The 26,643-nt window shown below is 40.0% G+C and overlaps 1 protein-coding gene and 1 long non-coding RNA gene across 2 annotated transcripts in view; one reads left to right on the forward strand and one right to left on the reverse strand.

The window, feature by feature from the left end:
* Positions 1 to 26,463, reverse strand: LOC137198894 (pleckstrin homology domain-containing family O member 1-A-like). Its single transcript, XM_067612902.1, has 10 exons — positions 26,001 to 26,463; positions 21,628 to 21,777; positions 10,700 to 10,840; positions 6,243 to 6,347; positions 5,876 to 5,977; positions 5,426 to 5,734; positions 3,707 to 3,804; positions 2,410 to 2,572; positions 2,200 to 2,312; positions 1 to 1,562 (listed from the first exon to the last, which is right to left on the reverse strand). The coding sequence occupies exons 1-10, from the start codon at positions 26,025 to 26,027 to the stop codon at positions 752 to 754; spliced, it is 2,019 nt and encodes a 672-aa protein (XP_067469003.1). The 5' UTR covers positions 26,028 to 26,463; the 3' UTR covers positions 1 to 751.
* Positions 1 to 26,643, forward strand: part of LOC137198964 (uncharacterized) — a 131,286-nt gene that overhangs the window by 82,734 nt on the left and 21,909 nt on the right. The window lies entirely within an intron of this gene.

Raw genomic sequence — 26,643 nt, forward strand, 5'->3', positions numbered from 1 at the left:
AAATCAGGTAACAGATATTTAAATAATAACTGTCAGTATTGGAAGTCCATTTTCAGTCTATTGTTACTTTAAAAAGAGGAAATTTACACAAAATCCCCCAAAACCCAACATGCCCCTAGGAAACGTAGTGCTCTTCAGTGCCTTCTTGTTTTCATTGTATTGAAAAAGTTTCCCATCATATAAATGTTGACATCTTTGCTTGGAAAAAATGCATCCAAAAACCCCTAAAATTCTTCTTCCAAAAATGTGTCTTCCCCTCATAACAAATGATAAACTGGAGGCATTTCACTTCACTTTCAGCGAATAAAGACAAAGAAGGAAACGTGCAGCACCATCACAGAAGGTGAATGTGAGTGCCTATCCATTAAAATTGTATTTACTCAAACATGACCCATCTGTCACACAAAGAGACTTTTTGGATAAAACGGGCAGCAGAAGTGAGAGGGCGTCTCACTTGTAACAGTCTAGTGCACTGTGGAGGATTAAAGTCATTAAACCTCCTGGGAAGAACTGTATCGCTGGTTTCAAATAATCCACATTTAAGTGTTCACGTGCATCCCGCCGTCCCCTGATTAAAAGACAAAAAAACAATTAAGGAATATAATCAAATAATCAAAAACTCCAAAATTATCCAAATTTGTGTCTGCTCTTCTGTGCGTAAGTTGTTTTGTTTCAAAGCATGCTGAAAAACGCTGCTACTTTCATTGAGAAAATTCAATAATTTAATATATATTTGTAAGAAGATTCCTCATCATGGTGTCTCAGACTCGTCGTCATCCTCAGGTGATGTTGGTGAGGTGGGTATGTCATCCCCCTCTGCTGCTGCGGTTGTCGCCGCCACTGTTGTTGTCATCTTCTCGTAGGTCCTCCTGCGCTGCCGTCGCAGTGTCTGACTCTGCAGCTCCTTCACTTCCTGCAGCACCTCCTGCGCCTCCTTCCAGGATGACACAGCCTCTTCCAGAAGGCGCTCTGCCTCTGCTCGCCTCCTCTCCACTTCCAGGTCCTCCTCTGACAGCAGGGGGGGAGGCGATGCAGGCGGAGGCGGGGACAGGCGGTCTTTGTCGGGGCTTTTAGGCTGCGAGGACTCGAAGGATCCGGACTGGCTCGGGGAGTTCTTCTGACTTAAACAGGATGAGTCCTTGCTGCTCCTGAGCCCGGGGGAGTCGGTTTCACTGCCTCGCGGCGAATCAGATCCTTTGACCTGCGAGGAGTCAGATCCTCTGAGGCATGGAGGCGATTCAGGCAACTTCAGAGAGTCATCCTCCCTGTTGGAACGAGGAGAACTGGATGATTCCTTGAGTTTTGGTGAACAAACTATGTCGGAGCTCTTTGATCGAGGAGAGTCGGTGACAGTCAGACGAGGTGAATCTTTCAGGTGAGGGGAGTCGTTTGCTTTAGCAGCGGGCGAATGGGATCCTCTGGAGCGAGGTGAGTCGCTCCCTTTGGAGCGATTCCTCTTTGCTTTGGAGCGAGGAGACTCTCTCCCTCGCAGACGAGGAGAGTCTTTGCCTCGGAGGCGAGGAGAGTCGCTGCTCCTGCTCCTTGGAGATCCTGATGACCTGCTGAAGGGGACGACAACAGACAAGAAAACACTGATCCTACTTGTACATTTTTTAAATTCAAACCCACAGAACTTTGACCTGTTTCAACCCACTTTACAATGTAGAAATCACAGAGGGCTGAATGTGAGAATCTGTACAAGCTGTAGAGATTGTTTTAAGACCCGCTTGCTGTAGGATAAACTCCCAAAGAGCCTCTGTAAGTCAGATCCTATGTCATTGTCGACAACTAAAGAACTTTATGGTCTTTATAGCTGTTTGAATCATCCAGACTCTTGTTGGCCTGCAGGGTTCTGGTGAAACTAGATGAACCAATCGCCTGCCCAACTGACAAAGATGCTCACAGCAACATTGACTGTGTGAACAAGTTGGAAAATGACTGTATCTGACATGTGCTTCACAAGGAAAGAAAGGTAGGAAGAACTTTCCATTTTGGGCAAACCCTGTACTTTCCAAAGCATCAAAAGTTTCAGTAAACCTGTTAAATTGTACATGAAATATTTCATGTCATGGACGGACCTCCAGGACAATCTGTGGTCCTTTCTTTGATTTAATTTAGGGAGATAAAACGTGCACACTGCTCAGTAAGACTTTAAGAGGCTGAAATACTATTATATATAATGAAAATGAGAAAACCAACCTGGATTGAGGAGAGTCGGAGCCCCTGAGGTGATGGAGGCGAGGGGAGTCGATGCCCTTCGGGTAAGGTGAGCTGCCTCCTCGTTCTCTCTCTGCTTTGGCCTTCTGCAGCTCCTGTCAATCACAACAAACAACATTAGTCTTATATTTAATTTTTACATTTCTGTGTCTTGGTATCTGCTTGATGAACTCATGGATGAGGCAGTCAGACCTGCAGTCTCATCTCCTCCAGCAGCTCCTGAGCTCTCTGCATCCTCTGGGCGATGAGGCTCTGCAGCTGACCAACCGGCTGGACCGAAGCCCCGCCGCCCGCCTCCTCTTCTGTCGGACAACGACGCAGAGCGGACCGCAACTCCGAGCGGATCATCGCTGGTCTGAGGACGGGATGAGGAGGAAGAAGCACAGGGGGAAAGGTGTAAGGAGGACAAGAAAAGAGGAGAAAAAGAGGGAATTTGAACTTACACAAAAAAATCACATCAATAAAACACCACAAGTGAACCTTCAATGACTATAAAAGCGATGTTACATTTCAGCCCATGTTGATTTGCTTCCATCCATTTCAGTGCATTTCTATTTAAAAAATCAACTTGCAGACACTTAAAACTTGCTGTAGATAGATGGTCAAAGGTGAGATGGTGGTGCAGTGGTTAGCACAGCTGCCTCACAGCAGAAAGGTCCCGGTTGAATCCAGAACTGTTCCAGTGTCACCCCACAGTCCAAAGACATGCAGCTTCTGAGAGTGAATGGTTGTCTGTCTATTGTATATGCATTAGCTCTTTGATAAGACCAGTACCCTACCTGTCACCCAGTGTGAACTGGAATTAAGTTCAGACCCCTGTACTGCACCTGAACTCCTTCACAGTTTGGAGCATTATACCAGACTTTTGTGGTGAAAACGGACAGTTTGATCTACGTTCCAACCCTCACCTAAGGTCATCAGCTATGGGTAGTGACCGAAACAATAACACTGCAGATACAAGTGACTAAAATGAGTTTCATTTGCAGGTGTTTGGGGGCAGCTTCAGAGAAAGGTTGAAGAGCTCAGACAGCCAGAAGAAACTTAAAGTAGAACAGCTGTTCCTTCATGTTGAAAGGAGTGAGTTGTGGTGGTTCGGGAGTCTGGTAAGGATGCCTGCTGAATGCTTCCATTAAGAGGTTTTCTGTGTACATCCAACTGAGAGAAGATCTGGGAGGGCTTGGATATCCAATCAGGCCTGGGAATGCCGCAGGATCCTCCAGGACAAGCTGAGGAGATGGTTGGGGAAAGGGCAACTGGGCTGTGTCTCAGACTCAGATAGTAGCTCAAAATGGATGTATGGATAGATAATTAATCCTAAGTCCTTCCCTGAGCACCAGTAATAGGAGTTTTAAAAACTGCCCCTGCTCTCAGGATAATAATACTTTGACAAGAAATAAAAGTGACTGTATGTTGACGAGGATGGATTAGCTAGGTTTTTAATGAGGTAGTGTGGTGTCATAGTTTGTTTTACTGTCAGGTGTTTGGGTACCTGGAGGAGAGGACTTCATCCATGGAGGCACAGCGACTCCGGCCCTGCATGCTGAACCTCTTCCCTGGCTGCGGCGTTTGAGACTGAGCCTGGAGGACCTGAAAGAAAACCCAAAGGTTCAGGTCTGTGGTTTGTACCCGTGGTTCAGTGATGGTTGGGGCAGCAAGAACACAACATGAAACTTTTCTTGGCATCCAAACAACAATGGATGGTTTAGAAATATACAAGGTTCAGACATGACTAGAATCATTGCTTAATGAAGCATTAGAATATTTAGATATACAGTAGAATTTAGTCCTGCTGTCTGTCCCAAACTGGATGGGTATTGGGTTTCAAAGACTGCCTTTTTTCACTTACGTAATATCGCAAAAATCAGGCACGTCCTGTCCCAAAAAGATGCAGAAAAACCAGTCCACGCATTTGTTACTTTTAGGCTGGATTATTGCAACTCCTTATTATCAGGTTGCTCTAACAAGTCTCTAAAGACTCTCCAGCTGGTCCAGAATGCAGCTGCACGTGTTCTGACTAAAACTAGAAAAAGAGATCACATTTCTCCCATTTTAGCTTTGCTACATTGGCTTCCTGTAAAATCCAGAATAGAATTTAAAATCCTTCTCCTAACTAACAAAGCCCTTAATGGTCAGACACCATCATATCTTGAAGAGCTCATAGTACTGTATTATCCCACTAGAACACTGCGCTCCCAGTATGCGGCTTACTGGTGGTTCCTACAGTCTTTAAAAGTAGAATGGGAGGCAGAGCCTTCAGCTATCAGGCTCCTCTCCTGTGGATCATCTTCCAGATTCGGTCCGGGGTGCAGACACCCTCTCTATGTTTAAGAGTAGGCTTAAAACTTTCCTTTTTGATAAAGCTTATAGTTAGGGCCGACCAGGTTCACCTTGGATCAGCCCTTAGTTATGCTGCTATAGGCCTAGACTGCTGGGGGACTTCCCATGATGCACTGAGCTCCTCTCTCCTCCTCCTCTCCATCTGTATGCATTCATTTTAACATCAATGCATGTCACTAACTTTGCTTCTTTCCCAGAGTTTTTTGTGCTTTCTCATCTCACAGGAAACCCTGGGTTCTGGGCCGAGCCTTTGCGGTCCTTCACAGTCCTGTTGGCATCCTTCCCTGGCTGCTGCTGTTGTCCTTGTTGTTATGATTGTTGTTATTCTGTCCCTCCCCCCCTTTTCCCTCTTTCTTTCTCTCTCTCAACCCAACTGGTCAAAGCAGATGGCCGCCCACCAAGAGCCGGGTTCTGCTTGAGGTTTCTACCCGTTAAAGGGGAGTTTTTCCTTACTGCTGTCGCCAAGTGCTGCTCATGGGGGAATTGTTGGGTCTCTGTAAATTAAAGAGTACGGTCTTGACCTGCTCTATGAAAAGTGCCCTGAGATGACTTTTGTTGTGATTTGGCGCTATATAAATAAAAATTGATTGATTGATTGATTGATTGATCGATGTGTTGGGTGTGTTGGGATTGGGTGCATTACTCTGGTGAAATAACTGGCAATAATATAAATTATTGAAATTAAGCAAAAACAAAGATCAGCGTCTCAGATCAGGTTCAGGTTTTAAATTCGGCAGTACCAGTTGGGTTCAGTGGGGTTGGGTATTACGCAGGCACAGCCTGGGTTCAGATCTCAGATTTAGGCCCATGCAGAGCTCTAGGACTCGGATTTAATTGTAGATTTTATGAACTATGAGGAAAAAGTTTTAACCTGCTGGGTCATATGCACTTTGGAGGCCTCCAGGTGGGACTGTTTGCCCCAGGATCGCTCACTCCCCCTGGGCAGACTCCCAGTCTTCACCTTGGGCTCCTTGGATGTCACCCGCAGCTTTGAGACATCAGTGCCGGACCGCTGACGACCTCCCACCTCCCGAGTTCCGACCACTGCCACCTGCCCACAAGAACCCCCCCTCTGCAGGTCGACCCGGAAACCGTGCTCCCAGGACCCCCGTGAGTCGCCATCGTAGTCTTCCTCAGTGACCAGATCCAGGGTCAGCATACCGTGGGAGGAGGTGGACGCCTGGGGTGAGTGATCAAAGACAACATGGTCTTACTGAATAAAATGTTTATACAAAGATGTTTGATTGGGAGAGAAATACAAAGAGAAACAATGAATGAATGAATGAATCAGTCAAAGTAAGAGACAGATGATGTGTGTTACCACGGCCATGAGGTGTCCTCTGGTCGGCAGCCGGCGGCCTTGAGGGATCTTCACTCTGTCTCTGGTGGGATGAACCAACACGCTGTCCTCTTCAATGGTCACCTGGACAGAAATAGAAAAACTGACTCCAGTGCATCTGAAATGTCCGTGAGAGTTTCAAAACACATCCAGGAGTTTAAAATAAAGCATCAGCAGGGCCAACAAGATCATCCCATTTAAAGAGACCACTTTAAAAAGGTTTTAATGATAAAGTTTGACCCTTTATTAATGTCAGTGTAAGGTATAAGGTTAAACGCAGGTAAGGATTGAGGTAAGTAGCTCGTTATTAAGGTCATCAAGGTTCATTTGGTTTAGCCCGCCAACATACCTCATCTAAAACTCGGTTCTTGGCTTTGATGATTGCCACATTGAGCGCGTTGACCCATGATTCCTTTTCCTCAGGACTCACTGCCAGAAACACGAGGTTGGGAACCTGCAAAAAAAAACCAAAGATAAAAAAAACTGAAATTATTTTATATGGTAAACTTGTGAAGATACAATATCAGTGTCAGCTGCTCATTCTGCACCAGACAGAGTGAGTGACAGTAGAAGACAAGCAACAGTCAGACGATGCCAGCAAATCATCTGTCAGCCAACATTCAGGAAAACTAAAAAGTTTATTAATTTGAAGTTTCAAGCTGTTTGAATTATATAAAAACACCCTCAATGATGTAAAAATGGTCATTGTTGTTTAATGTAGTTGATAAAGTTCTTTGATACCACTGCTGTTGTTTAATGTATTTAGGATACGTGAAGCTGTTTGGTGTCATTAGTTAACCTTCATCAGCTCAAGTAAGTAAGTTCTTCATAGTTATCAATACTTGTTGCTGCTATGGTCTTTAATGTAGCGAATAAATTATTGTGTTCTAAACTCCTATTAGCTGTTATGTTTACTGAATCCAATGTACTTTAATACAGTTAACATTAACCCTTTCATGCATAGTGGTCTACAGTGGACAGCTATTCAAAAGCCGTTTTCTTATATATGCATGGGTTTTAATGGTATAGTTGCACATCAGCCAACACAGTGGACTCTAGTGTGTCATCCCATATGCTGCCATCCATTGGCCAGCCTTTGTAAGTGCAACATAAATTTTTCAAAACCATAGACTGTAAAAGTTCAAAACCAAGATGGCCGCCTGCCAGCCGGAAACACTCTACAGCTCAGGAACATCTTGCTAATCCTTCGATAGTAATAGACCCTTGCTGGTAAATAACATTTTGTAACATCAAGTAACAAGTAAGGAGTAATACAATTGTTACAATTTCCAAGTATTGATTTTATGTTGGGAGAAAATGACAATTAATCACCTGTCCACTAAGTTGGACAAACTCCTTGAAAAATGCGTGTTTAAAAAAAAATGAAGTTCAAATATTTTTTTTCATGCCTAAAGAGGAATAAAAACACTTAGGAAAAAAATCCTGACTGAGGTTATTATAATTCATGCATGAAAGGGTTAGGGTTAGGGTTATGGGTTAGGGTTGGGGTTAGGGGAAGGGGTTAGGGTTAGGGTTAGGGTTAGGATTGGGGTTGGGGTTAGGGGTCAGGGTTAGAGGTAGGGTTAGGGGTTAGGGTTGGGGTTAGGGGTTAGGGTTAGGATTGGGGTTAGGGTTGGGGTTAGGGTTAGGATTGGGGTTAGGGTTAGAGGTAGGGTTAGGGGTAAGGGTTAGGGATTAGGGTTAGAGGTAGGGTTAGGGGTTAGGGATTAGGGTTGGGGTTAGGGTTTAGGATTAGGATTGGGGTTAGGGTTGGGGTTAGGATTAGAGGTAGGGTTAGGGGTTAGGGTTAGGGGTTAGGGTTGGGGTTAGGGTTTAGGGTTAGGATTGGGGTTAGGGTTGGGGTTAGGAGTTAGGGTTAGGATTGGGGTTAGGGTTAGGGGTTAGGGTTAGGATTGGGGTTAGGGGTTAGGGTTAGGATTGGGGTTAGGGTTAGGGTTGGGGTTATGGGTTAGGGTTGGGGTTAGGGGAAGGGGTTAGGGTTAGGGTTAGGATTGGGGTTGGGGTTAGGGGTCAGGGTTAGAGGTAGGGTTAGGGGTTAGGGTTGGGGTTAGGGGTTAGGGTTAGGATTGGGGTTAGGGTTAGGGTTATGGGTTAGGGTTGGGGTTAGGGGAAGGGGTTAGGGTTAGGGTTAGGATTGGGGTTGGGGTTAGGGGTCAGGGTTAGAGGTAGGGTTAGGGGTTAGGGTTGGGGTTAGGGGTTAGGGTTAGGATTGGGGTTAGGGTTGGGGTTAGGGTTAGGATTGGGGTTAGGATTAGAGGTAGGGTTAGGGGTAAGGGTTAGGGATTAGGATTAGAGGTAGGGTTAGGGTTAGGATTGGGGTTAGGGGTTAGGGTTTGGGGTTAGGATTGGGGTTAGGGGTGGGGTTAGGAGTTAGGGTTAGGATTGGGGTTAGGGGTTAGGGTTAGGATTGGGGTTAGGGTTAGGGTTGGGGTTAGAGTTAGGATTGGGGTTAGGGATTAGGGTTAGAGGTAGGGTTAGGGGTTAGGGTTAGGGTTTAGGGTTAGGATTGGGGTTAGGGTTGGGGTTAGGAGTTAGGGTTAGGATTGGGGTTAGGGTTAGGGGTTAGGGTTAGGATTGGGGTTAGGGTTGGGGTTAGGGGTTAGGGTTAGAGGTAGGGTTAGGGGTAAGGGTTAGGGATTAGGGTTAGAGGTAGGGTTAGGGGTTAGGGTTAGGATTGGGGTTAGGGGTTAGGGTTAGGATTGGGGTTAGGGTTAGGGTTGGGGTTAGAGTTAGGATTGGGGTTAGGAATTAGAGTTAGAGGTAGGATTAGGAGTAAGGGTTAGGGATTAGGGTTAGAGGTAGGGTTAGGGGTTGGGGTTAGGGTTTAGGGTTAAGATTGGGATTATGGTTAGGAGTTAGGGTTAGGGGTTAGGGTTAGGATTGGGGTTAGGGTTGGGGTTAGGGTTAGAGGTAGGGTTAGGGGTTGGGTTAGGGTTTAGGGTTAAGATTGGGATTATGGTTAGGAGTTAGGGTTAGGGGTTAGGGTTAGGATTGGGGTTAGGGTTGGGGTTAGGGTTAGAGGTAGGGTTAGGGGTAAGGGTTAGGGATTAGGGTTAGAGGTAGGGTTAGGGGTTAGGGTTGGGGTTAGGGTTTAGGGTTAGGATTGGGGTTAGGGTTGGGGTTAGGAGTTAGGGTTAGGATTGGGGTTAGGGTTAGGGGTTGGGTTAGGATTGGGGTTAGGGTTGGGGTTAGGGGTTAGGGGTTAGGGTTAGAGGTAGGGTTAGGGGTAAGGGTTAGGGATTAGGGTTAGAGGTAGGGTTAGGGGTTAGGGTTAGGGATTAGGGTTTAGGGTTAGGATTGGGGTTAGGGTTGGGGTTAGGAGTTAGGGTTAGGATTGGGGTTAGGGTTAGGATTGGGGTTAGGGTTAGGGTTAGGGTTAGGGGTTAGGGTTAGTGTAGCTAAAGTTCTTTATGTTACTGATACGCACTGTAGCATATGTTGTTTAGTATTGATTCTTATTTTTAGCGTTATTCACTGTATTTTCTTTAACTACTGTTGTGTAGTGTATCTATTATGCAGTAAGTATTTCCAGGTGGTCAACAGCTGCACTTACAGACTCATTCAGTTATTTTTTAAAAATTTATTATTTTATTCTTTTCTACAGAGTGAAACTCATTCTGTAGATTCTGCTAAATGATCATACAAGCTATTTCAAATCCACTGTTTTTATATTTTGAGAAACAGAAATAACTTTATCCATGTATTCAGTGTGTTTTATACTCTGTGACGGCTGTAATAACCTGCAGCAGATTAAAAACAGACTAACATGTGAAAGTGTTGTGACTCTGCAGGGATTATTCTGCTGGAACTCGTCCTCTGACGGACTAATGGGATTCTGCGGATTAAACCTTTTCAGAGGGGAAAAAAACCCCCAGCTCAGCCAATCACTGCAGTCCGGGCAGAGCGGTGGGTGATATGAAATCTGATCCACCAATCACGAGACGGATGTAGGAAGTAATCCACCAATGAGGGGGCAGAGAGTGTGTCGGGCAGGGACGATGTAATCTCTGAGCACAGAGGACGGACACGAGAGACGAGGACGAAGCTGAATAAAGACACAAACTGAGAGGACGGCTTCAGTCTTTACTATCAGAAACAATAATAATGTTTTATGTGTGAGGTCATATCCTGCCAAAATCCAGATGTTATTCAGTTCACTGTACAAACAGCACCATTATTCCCAATTTAACATCTAATTTTTACCAGCACTGATTCAGACATGTAGGTCGAAAGAACAAGATGTGAAGTTTGGGAATAATGTGGTAACAAACTTGGGAACTGACAAAGAATTTATAATGTAAGTATTTTTGAATAATGGGAGCTTGTTCTAATATTATGTGTCAGTTTGACCTGCTGAGCAACAAGTGAAGTCGGGAGGAGTAAAGATTACGTAGAGACGCAGACGTATTTACAGCTTTCCAACATCTGGCTGGAACGTGTTTCTAAAGTTCAACACACATCAGCAGCAGCGTAAAGACACAACGAGCAGCTGCACGTGAGCCGAGCAAATGTCATCAAATCGCTGCTTTATAAACTCTTAATGAAACTCATCCAAACGTCACCAGTGTGAAGGTTTACACAGGAAACAGCTGTTTGATCCACCCAACACACATTTTTCTGCTGCAGTGAAATAAAATCTAAAACTGATCAGAAGAGAAAACAACTTCAAATTGTCCTTAGAAAGATTTCACCTTTGTATGTGTGACTCTAATATCAATATTATTATAATCCAGCTTCACTTCCTGCACACCTGCGCTGACGTCATCGATGACGTCAGAGCCTCACCGTGTTTCCGGGCTGTCTGCAGCGCAGCAGAGTGAAGCGACTGTGGTTTTTCTTGCTGCGGCTCTTTGCTTTCCTGAGCTCCTCCGAACGCTCGTAGTCGGCCAGGTCGAACACTTCCTGCGCCTTCCGCTCATCCTTCACCTGCAGCAAAACAACAAACACACATTTATCACTCACAACTATTTAGATTTAGTTCCTGAAGGCTCGTTCTGACGTTAAAGGATGGGTTCACAGTTTTTAAAGTGTGTCTTAGAGTTATAGCTGTTGACTAATTAATTACCATTAATAAACACTTCCTGGAAAGAGTCCTGGAAAATAAAAACAATGCACAAAGTGGAGACAAAAAGTTTCCTCCTCTGAGTCCTTTATTGTCTCTGCATGGACACCTGGGAGGTCAGAGGTCACTGAGGAGGTTCCAAGAGTTGTTGGTGGTCCAACAAACACGCTGTTCAAAATTAATTTACATTGAAGTTTTATTTATGTTTGTGCGGTCACAGCGCCCCCTATGTTAGTGATCTGACTGATGATATCAGTTCTGTTTGATTTGATTGGTGCAAAATCTGAGTGGGCGGGTCCTAAAAACACTTAATTATATCTCAACAGATCCAATGTTGTTACATCCAAAAGTTTAATAATCAGAAGAGTTCATGTTTCAGTTTTTCATCCACAGTTAAGATTATTCAGTGTGAATGTATCTGTAATTTATTTGGTTAAGTAGTTGAAGTTCTGCCTTTAATGACCTGATATACTGACTGAAGGTTTTCCAGCAATGGCGCCTCACGCTTCATTAGATCAAACATGTTGATTTGACTCATAAACAACAGTTGAATATTTTCTCTTTTCTCGTTAGAGCAGATGAATGTAAAACACACAGTTAGCACTGAAAGAGTTCAAATATAATAGTGTTTAGAAGTGAAGGTGTGTTTCTGTGTCTGATAGGAACATGAGGGATCCGTCAGTCTGAGTCGCTCTGAGAGCTCGTTTGGTTTCATCAGAGACATTTTTAGCTTCGTTCAACTTTAATTTCAGAAAGAAGTCATGTGAGGATCTGCAGAGACGTTCCTGCAGCTCAGACCAACAAACTTTTCAGTAAAACACGTCTCAGAAATCTGAAAACTAGATCTTTTACTTCAGTAAAAGTATTAATACTATATATCATTAAAAGTAACATGTTGGCCCAAACCGTCTCCATTCAGTCTTAAATGCAAGACAGAAATTGGTGATCTTACTCACTGTTTCTGGTCCTGTGTAAAAATACAGAATTATTGGAGTGATGTCTTGTTTAAAATGCAAAAGGTCCTGAAAAAGGACCTCAGACTCGACCCGGTTTCTCTCCTCCCAGGCCTTCTCAGCGATCGTGTGACTGATATGTACCAGAGAAAACTGTATAATGTTTTGACATTCTGTGCCAGGAAAAATATTCTAAAGCACTGGATTTCAGATAAAGCCCCCTCAGTGGTGGGATGGCACAGGACAATAGTGGAATACATACCTCTGTCTTCTCCACTACAAAACTAATGCCTTTGAAAGAACATGGAGGCCATTTCTTGACTATACTAATGTAAACATTTATACTGACGAGCATTTGTTTGAAAGGCTCTTGTGTTTTCTTTATTTTGGTTTCTCTTCCTTCTCAACTCCCATTGTACTTTATATTGTATAACGTACCTGTCACATTGACCTGAAATGATCTTTCTGTTTGGGTTTTTGATTTTTCTGTTGTTGTTCCCAACTTGTTGTTTTATTATTTTGTCTGGTCCCGTCTTTTGTATGTCTGCTTATTAAAATCAATTAAAACAAAAAAAAAGTACACGCTCTGTTTGTGTTTTCAACAGCTGCCGTCACCACGACAACCACAACACGTTTCCCTGAAAGTCACCAGGTAACAAAATCACTGGTTAAACTGGACTGTAACACCTGTTTCAGTTTAACCAGTGATCCTGTTAACTGGAAACTTTCATCTGACTCCTAAATACATCAAGTTCATAATACTTATGTACTTTTACTGCAATACTTTAACTACATCAGGCTCATAATACTTATGTACTTTTACTGCAATACTTTAACTACATCAAGTTCATAATACTTATGTACTTTTACTGCAATACTTTAACTACATCAGGCTCATAATACTTATGTACTTTTACTGCAATACTTTAACTACATCAGGCTCATAATACTTATGTACTTTTACTGTAATACTTTAACTACATCAGGCTCATAATACTTATGTACTTTTACTGCAATACTTTAACTACATCAGGCTCATGATACTTATGTACTTTTACTGCAATACTTTAACTACATCAGGCTCATAATACTTATGTACTTTTACTGCAATACTTTAACTACATCAGGCTCATAATACTTATGTACTTTTACTGCAATACTTTAACTACATCAAGCTCATAATACTGATGTACTTTTACTGCAATACTTTAACTACATCAAGCTCATAATACTTATGTACTTTTACTGCAATACTTTAACTACATCAGGCTCATAATACTTATGTACTTTTACTGCAATACTTTAACTACATCAGGCTCATAATACTTATGTACTTTTACTGCAATACTTTAACTACATCAGGCTCATAATACTTATGTACTTTTACTGCAATACTTTAACTACATCAGGCTCATAATACTTATGTACTTTTACTGCAATACTTTAACTACATCAAGCTCATAATACTTATGTACTTTTACTGCAGTACTTTAACTACATCAGGCTCATAATACTTATGTACTTTTACTGCAATACTTTAACTACATCAAGCTCATAATACTTATGTACTTTTACTGCAATACTTTAACTACATCAAGCTCATAATACTTATGTACTTTTACTGCAATACTTTAACTAAATCAAGCTCATAATACTTATGTACTTTTACTGCAATACTTTAACTACATCAGGCTCATAATACTTATGTACTTTTACTGCAATACTTTAACTACATCAGGCTCATAATACTGATGTACTTTTACTGCAATACTTTAACTACATCAGGCTCATAATACTTATGTACTTTTACTGTAGGAGGATTTTTCATGCAGGACTTTTACTGGTAAAGGAGTATTTTTACTTTGCTGTATTGGTACTTTTACTGCAAAAAGCCCTGCATTCAAACTTCTACTTAAGTAAAAGTACAAAAGTATCAGCATCAAAGTACCATAAGTAGAAGTATTGATTATGCAGAATAATGTTTATTGTATTATTGGATTATACTTATTGATGCGTTCATGCTGGTGAAGATGAAGCTGATTTTAAGAACCTTGCTCGGTAGCTTGTTAATTTCCACCCCGGAGATCAATAAAGTCTTATCTTAATCTATAATATTACATCATAATTTATCTATTGATAATACTGTATGTTGAATTATTAAACTGTAATCAGTAAAAATCTCTAAGATGTGGTGAAGTAGAAGTTTGTTGGTGTGTGTTCACATTAACGAGGTCACAGGAGGTCACTGTGTGTGTCTACAGTCACATGTGGAGCTGGTAGGGAGAATCTGTCAATATCACTGCCAATACGATCAATACGATGCCTGAAGCACAGCGAGTCTAAACACACAGACACCAGCTTCAAACCTTCCTGTCACTTCTTCACATCAGTTGTTTAATGTTTGTTTTCAGCATCAGTTAACTGCATTAAAAGATCCTTTCAGGCCTTTAGAGACATTTCTGCTTCATGTATCAGTTGAAATGATGCTTTTACATTAATGTCGTCACACATCGAATAAAACAGGACTGCTGGACTTTATAAACTCTCTGATGACGTTAAAAGATGTGAAAATGTTTCAGTGGACTCGCTGTCACTCATCAAGACTCACTGAATCACCACTAAACACAAAATCAAAATCTCCTGCATCACCAGTCAGGCCAGTAAAACAACCAGTTCAACTCAAACAGCGTTATCAACGTTACACCTGTTCAGTAACAAGCCACCATCATTACACACACGACCCCTACCACAAACACCTTTAAACACACAATATGTCATTTCAGCCGCTAGGGGTCTCAATCAAAACAACAACAACAGACGGAGTGTGATGACGGTGTGAAGTAGCAAGGGATCATGGGAGTTGTTGTCTTCGTTGTTAAATAACCAGCTTCACCGGGATTGGATTACTCCAGTGTTCATCATTCAGGATGTTTTTACCCGCAGAGGTCTCCTCCTCTCCAGAAACAAACGTACACGCAGATTAAAATTGTTAAAATACTAATTAAAGCTGTTTCACCTAAAAAATCAATATTTCTCCGATGATGTTTGGTGACCACTGGACTTCCTGGAGGGGCTGTTAGCCGAGCTGCTGCTAACGTTTGTCCAGTTTATTCTCTGATAACTTAAGATCCAGACGTCCAATGACTAAAATCCTTCTTCCGGCTAAAAGATATAGTTAAAAACCACCTAAATTTATCATGAAAATGTGGCTTAAAACTGAATAAAAGTCCATTTATAACAGTTTGTGTGGAACAACCACAACGCCGATGTATTATCTTGTATGTGTGTAAGTTACTCTTTGGTAGACGCCATTGTAGCGGACAAACACAGCGCCGCCGTATGCATCTTGTGCGTGTTTACTCTTTGGTAGAGGAGGTATGACGCCATCGACAGGCAACCAAATGAAACGGTCCGTTACTTTGATTAAATTACAGATTTCTCTGAGTTTGAACATTGTTGGAAACATTTGGGATAATGTAAGTACACAACTCAACAACATATATAACATAGGTCTAGTTGTTTTTAAACTTTTTAATGTGGAATAATTACATATTATACCATTAAAATGTCCTTCATCCCCTGAATAAATGACACCAGACACATACAGATACAGCTCTTATATTACTGTGATGTTTTTACTTTCTACTTTCTGTTCATGTGACGGACAATAAAGTTTCTTGAATCTGCAGACGACGTTCGAATCATCCTGAAGCATCAAACAGCTGAGATCATCAACGGATCTGAACGGACATTTAAAAGACTAAAAAACTCCAGATGAACTCAGTGTTTGATGTTCTGCAGACACACACACACACACACACACACACACACACACACACACACAGTGAGCCTCCCTCAGGCTGCTGCTGTAATAAAGAGTTCTGGGTCAACGTTCTGCTGAAATAAAGAAACAAGACGACTGATGATGAAAAAAAATCATAATTACAGGAAACTCTGAGACACACACACACACACACACACACACACACACGCATTAACATGAGTCATTATTCTGCTGCTCAGTTCAGTCGACCTCCAGAGAAAAAGACAAACTGTAATAAAAGAAGAAGAAATCAAAGTGCTGAAGTCTCTTCTGCTGCTGAAAATAAACACACAGACAAGCAAATAATAAATAAAATGATTCAGAAAGATTCATTTCACCTGAGAAAGCAGCTAAATTTAAAGGATGGTTTTCTCTATTTATGTTCTTGTCAACAAATCTTCATATTTGGATCCAAACCAACAATGAACTGCTGCACTGGGTCACATGTTCCTTCATCATGAAGAGTTTGGTCACGTTAGTTTGTTTAGAAACGGCTCCAAAGACTAATAACAGCATCATGTTTTCAGTCTCCAGAGAGTAGTTCTGTGTACGGTTCTGTTTAAGTTTCACCAGCTTGTTGAGCTGCAGATAAACGACGTCTTCACTTTGTTCTACATTATAAATTTCTCAAAGAACTTCAGTACAAAGTCACAACAAGCTGCTGAAGATGTTCTGAGATCACAGATAGAAGTTTTGGACACAAGTTGTGGATTTGATTTCCTGTGTTGAAAATGTTTTTTTGGGTTTTTTTTGTGATTAATCATATTTTGCTTCCAGATAAATATCACATGATCCATAAATCCAACTTTTATAAAAGCAGATTATTATTTTGTTTTCATGATTGATGTCAAAAATTGTATTGAGAGTAATTTCTTCTTTGAACTAAAACGCTGTTACAAGCTGTCAAACTAATTAAAGTTATAATACGTAATTATTCTGCATTAAAATGAAAAACAACCAGACCTATGTTATATATTCTGTTGAGTTGTGTTTATTACATTATCCCAAATGTTTCCAACAGTGTTCAAACCAGAGAAATCTGTCATTTTAACGGTCCGTTTCGCTTGGTCGCCTGTCGACGGCGTCAAACCTCCTCGACCAAAGAGTAAACGCTAACAAGACGCATGTCCACCGGAAACTGCCATAAATGGACTTTTATTCAGTTTTAAGCCACATTTTTATGATAAACCTTTAAAATCTTCTTTTACTGTATCTTTTAACTGAATGAATGATGTTAGTCATCGGACGTCTGGATCTTAAGTTATCAGAGAAACAAGCTGAGCAAACGTTAGCAGCAGCTCCGCTAACAGCCCCTCCGGACGTCCTGTGCTCGTCGAACAGCTACAGAGAAACACTGATTATTTTTACATGAAACTGCTTTATTCAGTGTTTTTACTGGTTTTAATCGCTGTGTACATTGGTTTTGGAGGAGGAGACCTCTGGAGGAAAAGCTGGTTGTTTAACAATGAAGACAACTCCCATGATCCCTTGCTGCTTCACACCGTCATCACACTCCGTCTCTTGTTATTGTTTTGATCGAGAGATTGAGATTGTGTGTTTAACATTTACTTTATTCCTTGAGTTTAATTTTGCTCACGTTACTTGATGTTTCATTATCTTCAAAAACTCGCTGAGTGTGATGTTGTGATGTCACTGATTGGGGGCGTGGCCAGCAGAATCAGTTTAAAAGCACAGAGATAAAAAAGCAGGAAGTGTGTGACTCAGCGTTTGTTACATAACAGGCTGTTATATAAAGCAGAGCTGCAGAGAGAAGAGTCAGCACACCTGCTGCACCTGCACCTGTCCTCTGTGATGCGTTCAGGGACTCTGCAGCATCAGAAAAGTGAGTCTGCTTCCAGAAAAAACATTCAAACAAACACGACAAACAAGAAAACTTCCATAAAATGACCTGAAACCTGCTGCTGCCTGTGAATACAGGACGAGAAAGTCTGTGAACAGAAACTGGATGTTTAGTGTTAAATCAGCAGCTCAGAGTTCAGATTGTGTTTAGTCACTTTATAGAAATGATTCTCCTTTCAAATGTGTTTGGTTTCATAATTTTTTATGCACAGTCAACATAAAATCACCAAAGTTCCTCCAAGCCCCTTTCCTAAAAGAAAACACAAAAAGGGGAGACAAGTTCTTGCAGTTACATGATTCATAAGTTATGGTAGAAAGCCGTTTACGACAATCCTTTACATAAATGACTCACAAACAGTTACGGACGACAGGGTAAAACTAGTTTTACCTTATTAAAACCTTTAATAAGGTAAAACTAGTCTCGTATGTACTTTATACACAAATAAAAAGTATAAGATTAAATAGATACATTTAGAAAATGAACTACCTCCCCAAATTTAATAATATATAGCAAGTTTATCTTTTACAACATACTTTATTCTTTCAATCTGTAGAACGTCAGTAAATTCATTCTTCCAATTATCAGCTGTGGGAACAACTTCTCAATTCCAGTTCAAAATAAGCTGTTTTTTATTTATTTATTTATTTATTTATTTGCAGTAATTAATCAACAGGAAAGAAGTTGTTATGATTTATTCAATGTCAATTCTGATGTCCCCAGAATTATTAGGAGAGCATCTGTCAGTATGTCTTTTCAATAACTGAGATGAAATATTGAGGATAATAATTATTTAATTTTGAACAATAAAACTGTGTGCGAGAGCTGCCTGTTCTAGTTTACACTTATCACAGCTGTGCAACCGGTGCACCAGTTTAAACTGGATCAGGTTGATCTTTTTTCTACTTGATTGCCAAATTTCTTCTGATATTTTGATTCCTAACTCGTTTTTTTTAATGCAGACATTAAAGGCGACACAAAACATTGTAAACATGTATAGAACTGGGTCAGTGTCTTGCTGGGATTTGCATATGGATGCAGACACATTTCTAAATAGCCGAGGCTTTTTCAAAATTAGAATTATTAGAGTGCATATAATTGCTTTATCCATATGAGATGGTTAAAATGATGCATTTCCAATTATAGGACGTAAGAGTGACGACACTGGTAGAGAAAAACATTTCTTAATTTGTTATGTATAATGACACTATTACTATAAATTGATTTATCTAATTGTACAGGAGAGAAAATAATGCAAGAAAGTTTATTATAGTTCTCACTGTCATATGATCAAGCCACTGTGTAATAATTTTCATATGTTTAGCCCAATAATATATCCGGTAGGGTCAACCTGCCCTCCTGTTTAGATTTGCAGACGTTTCTTTAATTCTGGCATTTATAACTCCATAAGAAATAGAAGATGATAGAGTCAAGACGATTAAAAAAGATTTTGGCAAAACTATTGGTAGACTTTGGTGAACATAATACTTGAGAAAGAAAAATCATTTTAATGGCATTAACTCCACTAATTTAAAAGTTAGTGTTAGCTTTAAAGAGAGCGGAGAATTATTTTGTAATTTCTATACCAAGATATGTAAATGACATTATTTAGAACAGAAGTCTCTTTCAACCTGACAGGCATTAGTTTACTTTCAGACCAGTTAATACAATAACTGGAAAATGTCCCAAATATATATTAATCTTGTTGAAAATCAATGGGATACTGGTACTAGGTTTGGTCATGTATAACAATATGTCATCTGCATATAATGATATTTTATTATCTGTGTTAGTTGTCTAGAAGTGATTCTGTAAGAAGTTTTATGGTCAAAACAAATGAAAGTGGGGATAAAGAGCGTCGCTGCCTCGTGTCCCGACATACAGAGCGAAACGGGAGGAAACAGTTTTATTTATTATTTATTTATAATCTTGATTACAGGTTTTTGATAATTTTATCCATCTAATGAAATTTTCTTCAAGATTGATTTTTACTGAACATGAACACCTCCTCCTTTACTAATGTTCTTCTTACATCTTTGATTTCTTCGTTTATTACTCACTTCCTTCATCCTTCTGTCTTTTCTTCTTTCCTTCCTTTCCTCTTTGTTTCCCTCCTTTCTTCCTCCATCCTTTATTCTTTTCATCTTTTTTCCTTTCTCTCTCTTTATCGTTTTTATATTTATTTGGTTCCTTCCTAAATCTTTCCATCCGTCTTTCTTTAATCCTTCTTTCCTTCCTGCATTCCTCATTCTTCCCTTCTTTAGTATATTCCTCCCTCGTTCTTCTCTTCAGTAAAAAAACAGATTCAGTGTTTCAGTCGTCAGCAGCATCAAGATCGACCAATCAGCAGCAGTCTTACTGTGTGTGTGTATGTGTGTGTGTGTGTGTGTGTGTGTGTGTGTCAGATGATGATCTTTGATTCATCCAGCAGCCTCCCTGTGTGTCAGAATAAAATCACTTCCTCTCTCAGGATGTTCGCTCTTTACAAAGACATGCCGGTGACATCACAGGTCACATGATCTGCTGTGTGACTCAGCATCATCATCAGTGTTCAGTTCAAAACATCAGAACATCTGCGGCAACGCTGAGACCATCAACTGATGAACTGATAACTGGAACATATGTTGACAACATGTTTTATGTCACAATAATCTGATAATCTTTATGTTTATGACAAATATGATAAATAAAACCATCAGTGGAAAAAGTATTCAGATCCTTTACTGCAGTAAAAGTACCAATACAGCAATGTAAAAATACTCCATTGCGAGTAAAAATGCTGCATGAAAAAAATCCTACTCCAGTAAAAGTACATCAGTATTATGAGCTTGATGTAGTTAAAGTATTGCAGTAAAAGTACATAAGTATTATGAGCTTGATGTAGTTAAAGTATTGCAGTAAAAGTACATAAGTATTATGAGCTTGATGTAGTTAAAGTATTGCAGTAAAAGTACATAAGTATTATGAGCTTGATGTAGTTAAAGTATTGCAGTAAAAGTACATAAGTATTATGAGCTTGATGTAGTTAAAGTATTGCAGTAAAAGTAGTGGTTTGGTCCCTCTGACTGATATATTATTATATATGACATCATTAGATTATTAATAGTGAAGCATCAGTGTTAGAGCAGCATGTTACTGTTGTAGCTGCTGGAGGTGGAGCTAGTTTACACTACTTTATATACAGTTAGCTAGTTTAGTCCAGTGGTTCCCAACCTAGGGGTCGGGCCCCTCCCAAGGGGCAGCAGATAAATCTGAGGGGTGGTGAGATGATTAATGGGAGAGGAAAGAAGAAAAAACAAAACTCTGATACACAAATCTGTTTTCAGTTTTTGGACTTTTTCTCTAATCTTTGATTTTTGCTGAAATATTGGATCATTTGAACATTTATTGAAATGAAAGCATGTGAGAAGTTTAGAGGGAAAAATCACTATTTGGTGGAGCTGTTAACAACTCATAGACATGTGAAATGTGACCCCGACTACACACTGCTTTTTGTAAGACGTCAAAAGCCAAAAAGGTTGGAAACCACTGGTTTCATCTTTAACAATGTGTTGTATTTTAAAAGCTTGTTATATTATCCATTGTGTCAAATCTTCATCTGAAAAGTAACTAAAGCTGTCAAATAAATGTAGTGGAGTAGAAAGTACAATATTTCCCTCTGAAATGTAGAAAGTAGCATCACATGGAAATACTCAAGTAAAGTACAAGTAACCCAAAACTGTACTTAAGTGCAGTACTTGAGTAAATGTACTTAGTTACTGGATTAAATGAGACATTTGAAGACGTCATGAACATATTCACGATTTTCATGATCACTTATAAACTAAACAAACTGAACAGAAAGTTAGCAACATCAAACAACAACTGATCTGACTGGAAGGAATTTAACTCTTTACTGTCTTAAATTTAGAGCTTCTGAAAACCTTCCCTCGTTAATATCATGTGATATTGACGAGTGAATAATTGATCATCAGCTGCTCGTCTTCTTCAGTGAGGAGGTTTCAGTCTGTTTCTCACCTCCTTGTCAGAGATGAACAGGTGATCTCCTCTCAGCACCACGTAACGGTTCCTCCAAAGCTCCCTGAAGATCCCTCGGCCACAGAACTTCCTGATCCAGCCGACCTTCTCTGGCTGCTGGACGGCTGGCTGACCCGAGTCCTGAACGCCCTTAAACGAAGAAAACACAACAAAGACAAAGACAGGGTCAGAGAGGAACAACTGATACACATAAAAACAACAAAACAACCAGTAGAGTGTCTATAATGTGTATTTTTATATCAGGAACATCTGAGCTGACTGTGTTTAAAGGCTTCATATTCTGCTTTTAGTGCTTTCCTGTTATTTATGTCCTGTTCTGATGTCGGATGTTAAACATGATCAAAGTTCAGAAACTGTAGGAATGCTGCCTGCAAGTCAAAAGTCAGGGCTTCAACCTGCTCTTTTCTACCTTGGTGACGTCTCTACCAGAACCTTTATATTTCTATTCAGGCCTATTTTACCTTCATTACTGCACCGACTACAAACCTAAAACATTCACTTTCAGTTATTTTGAGATGTTCTGCAACAATGAAAACCTCATTTCATGTTGGAACAACCAAACAAACCAAAATCAAACTGCAGCTTCTGTAAAACACAACAAATATCAAACATGTTCCCACCCAGGCAGCAGTCTGTCTTACAGTTTCTAGAGCTAATTAAGGACATTCATTACACCAACAAAACAGTGAACGTTTTTAATACATTTTCAATATTTCAAACTTTAATGGTTGTAGCGCCACCATCAGGAGAAAAGTTCTGTGACGTTCTATTCATGAGAAGACAAAGACAGAAAGACAAAGAAATGAAGAGTCAGTAAATATGAAAATAAAAACACAGAGAAGAAGCAAAGTTTGAAGAAAAAAGTAAAGATTCCTCTGTAAAGATTTTCTGATGACGAGACAAACAAACGTTTAGACGAAGCAGCAAAAGAAACGACAGCAGAGCGAAGAGAAGACGACGAGGGAGGAGAGAAAAACATCTTATCAGAGGAGGAAGAGTTCAGAGGACGTCACGGAGACGGAGAGGTGAGGAAGAGGACAAACAGAGAGAGGAAGACAAACAGAGGGGTGAGGAAGAGGACAAACAGAGATGTGAGGAGGAGGAGGAGGAGGAGGAGGAGAGAGATGAAGAGCATCTCTGGCGTGATCTCTGCTCTCTCAGTCTGACCTACTTTCATTACATAACAGCAGGAGGTCGACAGAAAACAGCTGAACTGAAGCTCCACTCCGACAAATATACTGAAATATACGTGACAGTTTATTTATTTATCAGAGAAACTCACGTATCATAGCAACAAACAACCGAGAGATCATAAACAACAACAAGAGAAAACTAAAGTTCAGGTAGCAGCGACGAAAAGTGACGAAGCTGCTGCTGATGACTGAGGTGAAGTATTTACAATAAATACAGTCTATCTACAAACAAACAAAGTAATAGATCAATAATTATAATATATAAACTACTATAAAATAATAGATAAACAAACAAAAGATAGATAAATTAAAAAACACAAGATAAATAAATAAAAATAAATAAATAGATCATTAAATAAAAGATAAAAAGATGCATTGAAAAAGATAAATAAATAAAAGATCAATTAAAAAAAAAGATAAATGTGCAGATTTACAGAGAGAGCAGTTATAACATGTTGATGTGATGAAACACATGAAGCTGGAATCAGTTTGACTCCCAGTAAAAAGTCAAAACTCTGATAATTAGCGATCAATGATAAATGATCAGATCACATTTATCTGATCAGATGTTTGACTCACACACGTTTCTGACTTCTGTTAATAAAACATCATCACACAACCGAACCTGATCAGATTCAAATCAGACCTCGTCTCTCCGACAGCTGATCCCACAGTCAGCTGCTGATTATGTCTCTGTTGTCATGACGACCGCAGTGGGATAACTCATGATGGCGTGAGCTCGGGCTTAGCTTTGGTTAGCAGCTAGCATGTTCTCATGAGTCACTCATGTGTATTCAGATGCAACAAAGAATATCAAACACATGAAACTGCAGACGTCATGTGACTCAAACGCTTTCACATGAATGAAGCTCATTTTCATACAGATTATCTTTCTGTCATTCGATTAAATGTTTCAGCTCTACGTGATTCTGTAAAAGAAAACATAACATTAGCACCAAGTTAGCAACAAGCTAACAGAGATCAGCGGGCTGCGGCTCACCATCAGCTGATCGCTCCGTCTTCCTGGTTGGCTCTTTATTGGCATGCGCTCAGATTTAAAACTGGACTTAATTTCAGTTTTGCAAATTATAACCTTTATTTTAGCTGCTAGTAACAATTATTTTCATTACTCAGCTGACATTAATTGATTAAGACTGCATTCACACCATGAATGTGAGGTGTGCGGAGGTGTGCGGAGGTGTGCGGAGGTGTGGGCATGTTTATTTCTGCTTTAGAAACAATCAGAAAATAAAGTTTTATATCTCTGATTTATGGCTTTGTTCTAGCTACCAACGCTCCCTCTCTTCATTCACTCTCTAGCTCGCTCGACCACTGCTGCTCTCTCTCTCTTTCTCTCGTCTATTTTAAAATGAGTCGGGAAGCCGACAACAAAGTCAACAAGTAAACAAGATTCTCCTTCCTTGCTTTCATTGTGCTTTTATCGTGTCAGACTAATTTATGTATTTTACATACTGTGCATGATTTTCCTATCTGTGCTTCTGCTTTGCATGTTCTAGTTAGTGTCTAACAATGCAGCTCAGTGTGATCTTATTCAATCTGCTTTTCTATTCACATTAATATCTTCATGTATTTATTGTCTTGCATATTTTGTATCATGAGTCTCTGTGTTGCATGTTTTAAGGATGTCCTGAATGATGTTTTTTATTAATATTATTTATGTTCTTCTTTCTCCATTTTATTAATTTGCTCCGCATGCTTATAAATGACCTCAGTAACTTTGTAATTTCAATCTCTTTTTCATATTCTGTTTTTAGGGCGACTCTGTAACATCTGTCCAGGGACTACAGATGAAAGATAGCCTCTTGGCTAACTCTGGTGCATTTACAGCAATGTTTATTAATGTGCATTGTCTCTGTTATAAATAAACAAACAAATAAAAAAAAATAATAATAATAATTCCTGTGGGCGTCTTCGGTCTGATCGCCGGCTCAGGTGATTGGCTGCCGGGTTGCATTTCAGCAAAAGTTGATTCTGTTAAAGTTCTTCCTGCGCAGCCGCTGAGGTTTCTCGCTGAACCCCAACTGTCAACAATTGATTTGTTCTCCTAAACAACACGTGAAAACTCGAAAATAAGTAGTTTACTGTAGAATAAGAAACAGAAAAACAGCACATTTATGAAACTGAGAAGCTGGAACTACAGAATGTTTTGGCATATTTGCTGGAAACGATTAATCAATTATCAAAATAGTTGCTGATGATCAATTAATCAACTAAATGTTTCACCTCCACATGATTCTGTAAAAGTGGAGTTTCAGGCAGGAAACGTGACTCTACGCTAACACGAGGATTAAACTGAGAGTTGTGAAAGTCAGACGGAGGCTGATAGTTTATAAGCAGATATCAGGACACTTTAAGGGGTTATTAATGTACAGTTTTTCTTTATATTTTATATTATTACAGCTGTGTTTTACTGTTTATACAGCAGCAAACACTTCTGTGTGTCCACAGGAGGAGTTATAGCTGTTAACAATACATTAATAAACACTTATATCTGCTGACAGCTGCATTATAGAGAGTTATTAATCATTTATTAACTCTTCATAGACTTATCATTAATGATAAATATGGGAAATTAAAGTAAAATGTTACCACAACGAGTGTGAGATAAATATGAATGTAAGTCAGTGTAACAGAAGTATTATTTTCTTTAAGTGAAGGGAACTAAACAGCAGGTGTATTCAGATATAAAGTGAGCAGAGTTGTGATGAAACAGCAGTAAAACAGTGAGATGCAGCTGCTGCATGAATTATTGATAAAATCACAGACAGCTCTGCATCATTACAATATTACAGGAATATATTTCTACACGGACACTTATAGGAAAAATGAATAAATATCAACTGAATTGTGACGTTTTTCTCCACTGAAACAAACTAATATGAATATTATACTTTATTGGCTTCTTTGTTGTAATTATAGAAGTATTTATAATGTATATCAGGACTATCAGAGCGGCTGTGGTGTGAATGCTGCTGCTGTAATGAAGTCCTTTCTGCACAGAGCTGCTCCGTGAATAATAATCATTCTATCAGAATATGATCAGGATGTTATGAATGGATGATTGATGAATGAGTGAAGAGGCAGCAGGTTCATATTCATGTATAAATATGACGAGAGGATGAGTTATTTGTTTCCTACCCGTTTGCTCTGGTTGCTTTTCTTCATGCTGCCTCCGCTCCTGTCCGCCGCCGCTCCGCCGCTCCGGAGCTCCGAGGAGAATCACGCCGACAGGGAGGAGGTTCAGCCCGGCGCCGGTGGCTCTGTGCCCGGTTGGATCCTGGTGACGGTGTCGGTGTGTCGGTCCGTTCAGTCCCGGTTCTTCTTCAGCTGAGCGTCTGTTGTCTGAACTGAGACAGCAGCATCCTCCCTGTGTGTGTGTGTGTGTGTGTGTGTATGTGTGTGTGTGTGTATGTGTGTGTGTGTGTGTGTATGTAGGCAGATGCTCTCTCTCAACAACCATGTGCACGCGCTCTCCCACGCGCACCTTAACCTATATTCCGGTAAAAAGGAGCCCGGCAGCGCCATCTAGCGACACACACACACACACACACACACACACACACACACACACACACACACACACACACACACACACACACACACATTCCTAAACAAAGAAACGTGAATCACATGATGTCAGACTCCTGATGATCAGATTATAATCAGTAAATACATGTTAAATTATTTTATTTTCAATTTAACATGTTTTATTTAACATTATGAGGATTTTTTTTTTAAAGAAAAATGTTATTAGTCAACATACAACATTTTACTTTATTAT

This window comes from Thunnus thynnus, chromosome 15 (assembly GCF_963924715.1).
Source record: "Thunnus thynnus chromosome 15, fThuThy2.1, whole genome shotgun sequence".
Classification (NCBI taxonomy): domain Eukaryota; kingdom Metazoa; phylum Chordata; class Actinopteri; order Scombriformes; family Scombridae; genus Thunnus; species Thunnus thynnus.

Bases quoted from the DNA above. Each gene is read 5' to 3' on its own strand.
- LOC137198894 (XM_067612902.1), bottom strand. From the start codon at position 26,027: ATGAAGAAAAGCAACCAGAGCAAACGG. The intron at 10,841-21,627 runs GTGAGAAACAGA...GTTTTGCTGCAG, and splicing joins TGTTCATCTCTGACAAGGAG to GTGAAGGATGAGCGGAAGGC. The intron at 2,573-3,706 runs GTACCCAAACAC...TCCCGTCCTCAG, and splicing joins GATGAAGTCCTCTCCTCCAG to ACCAGCGATGATCCGCTCGG.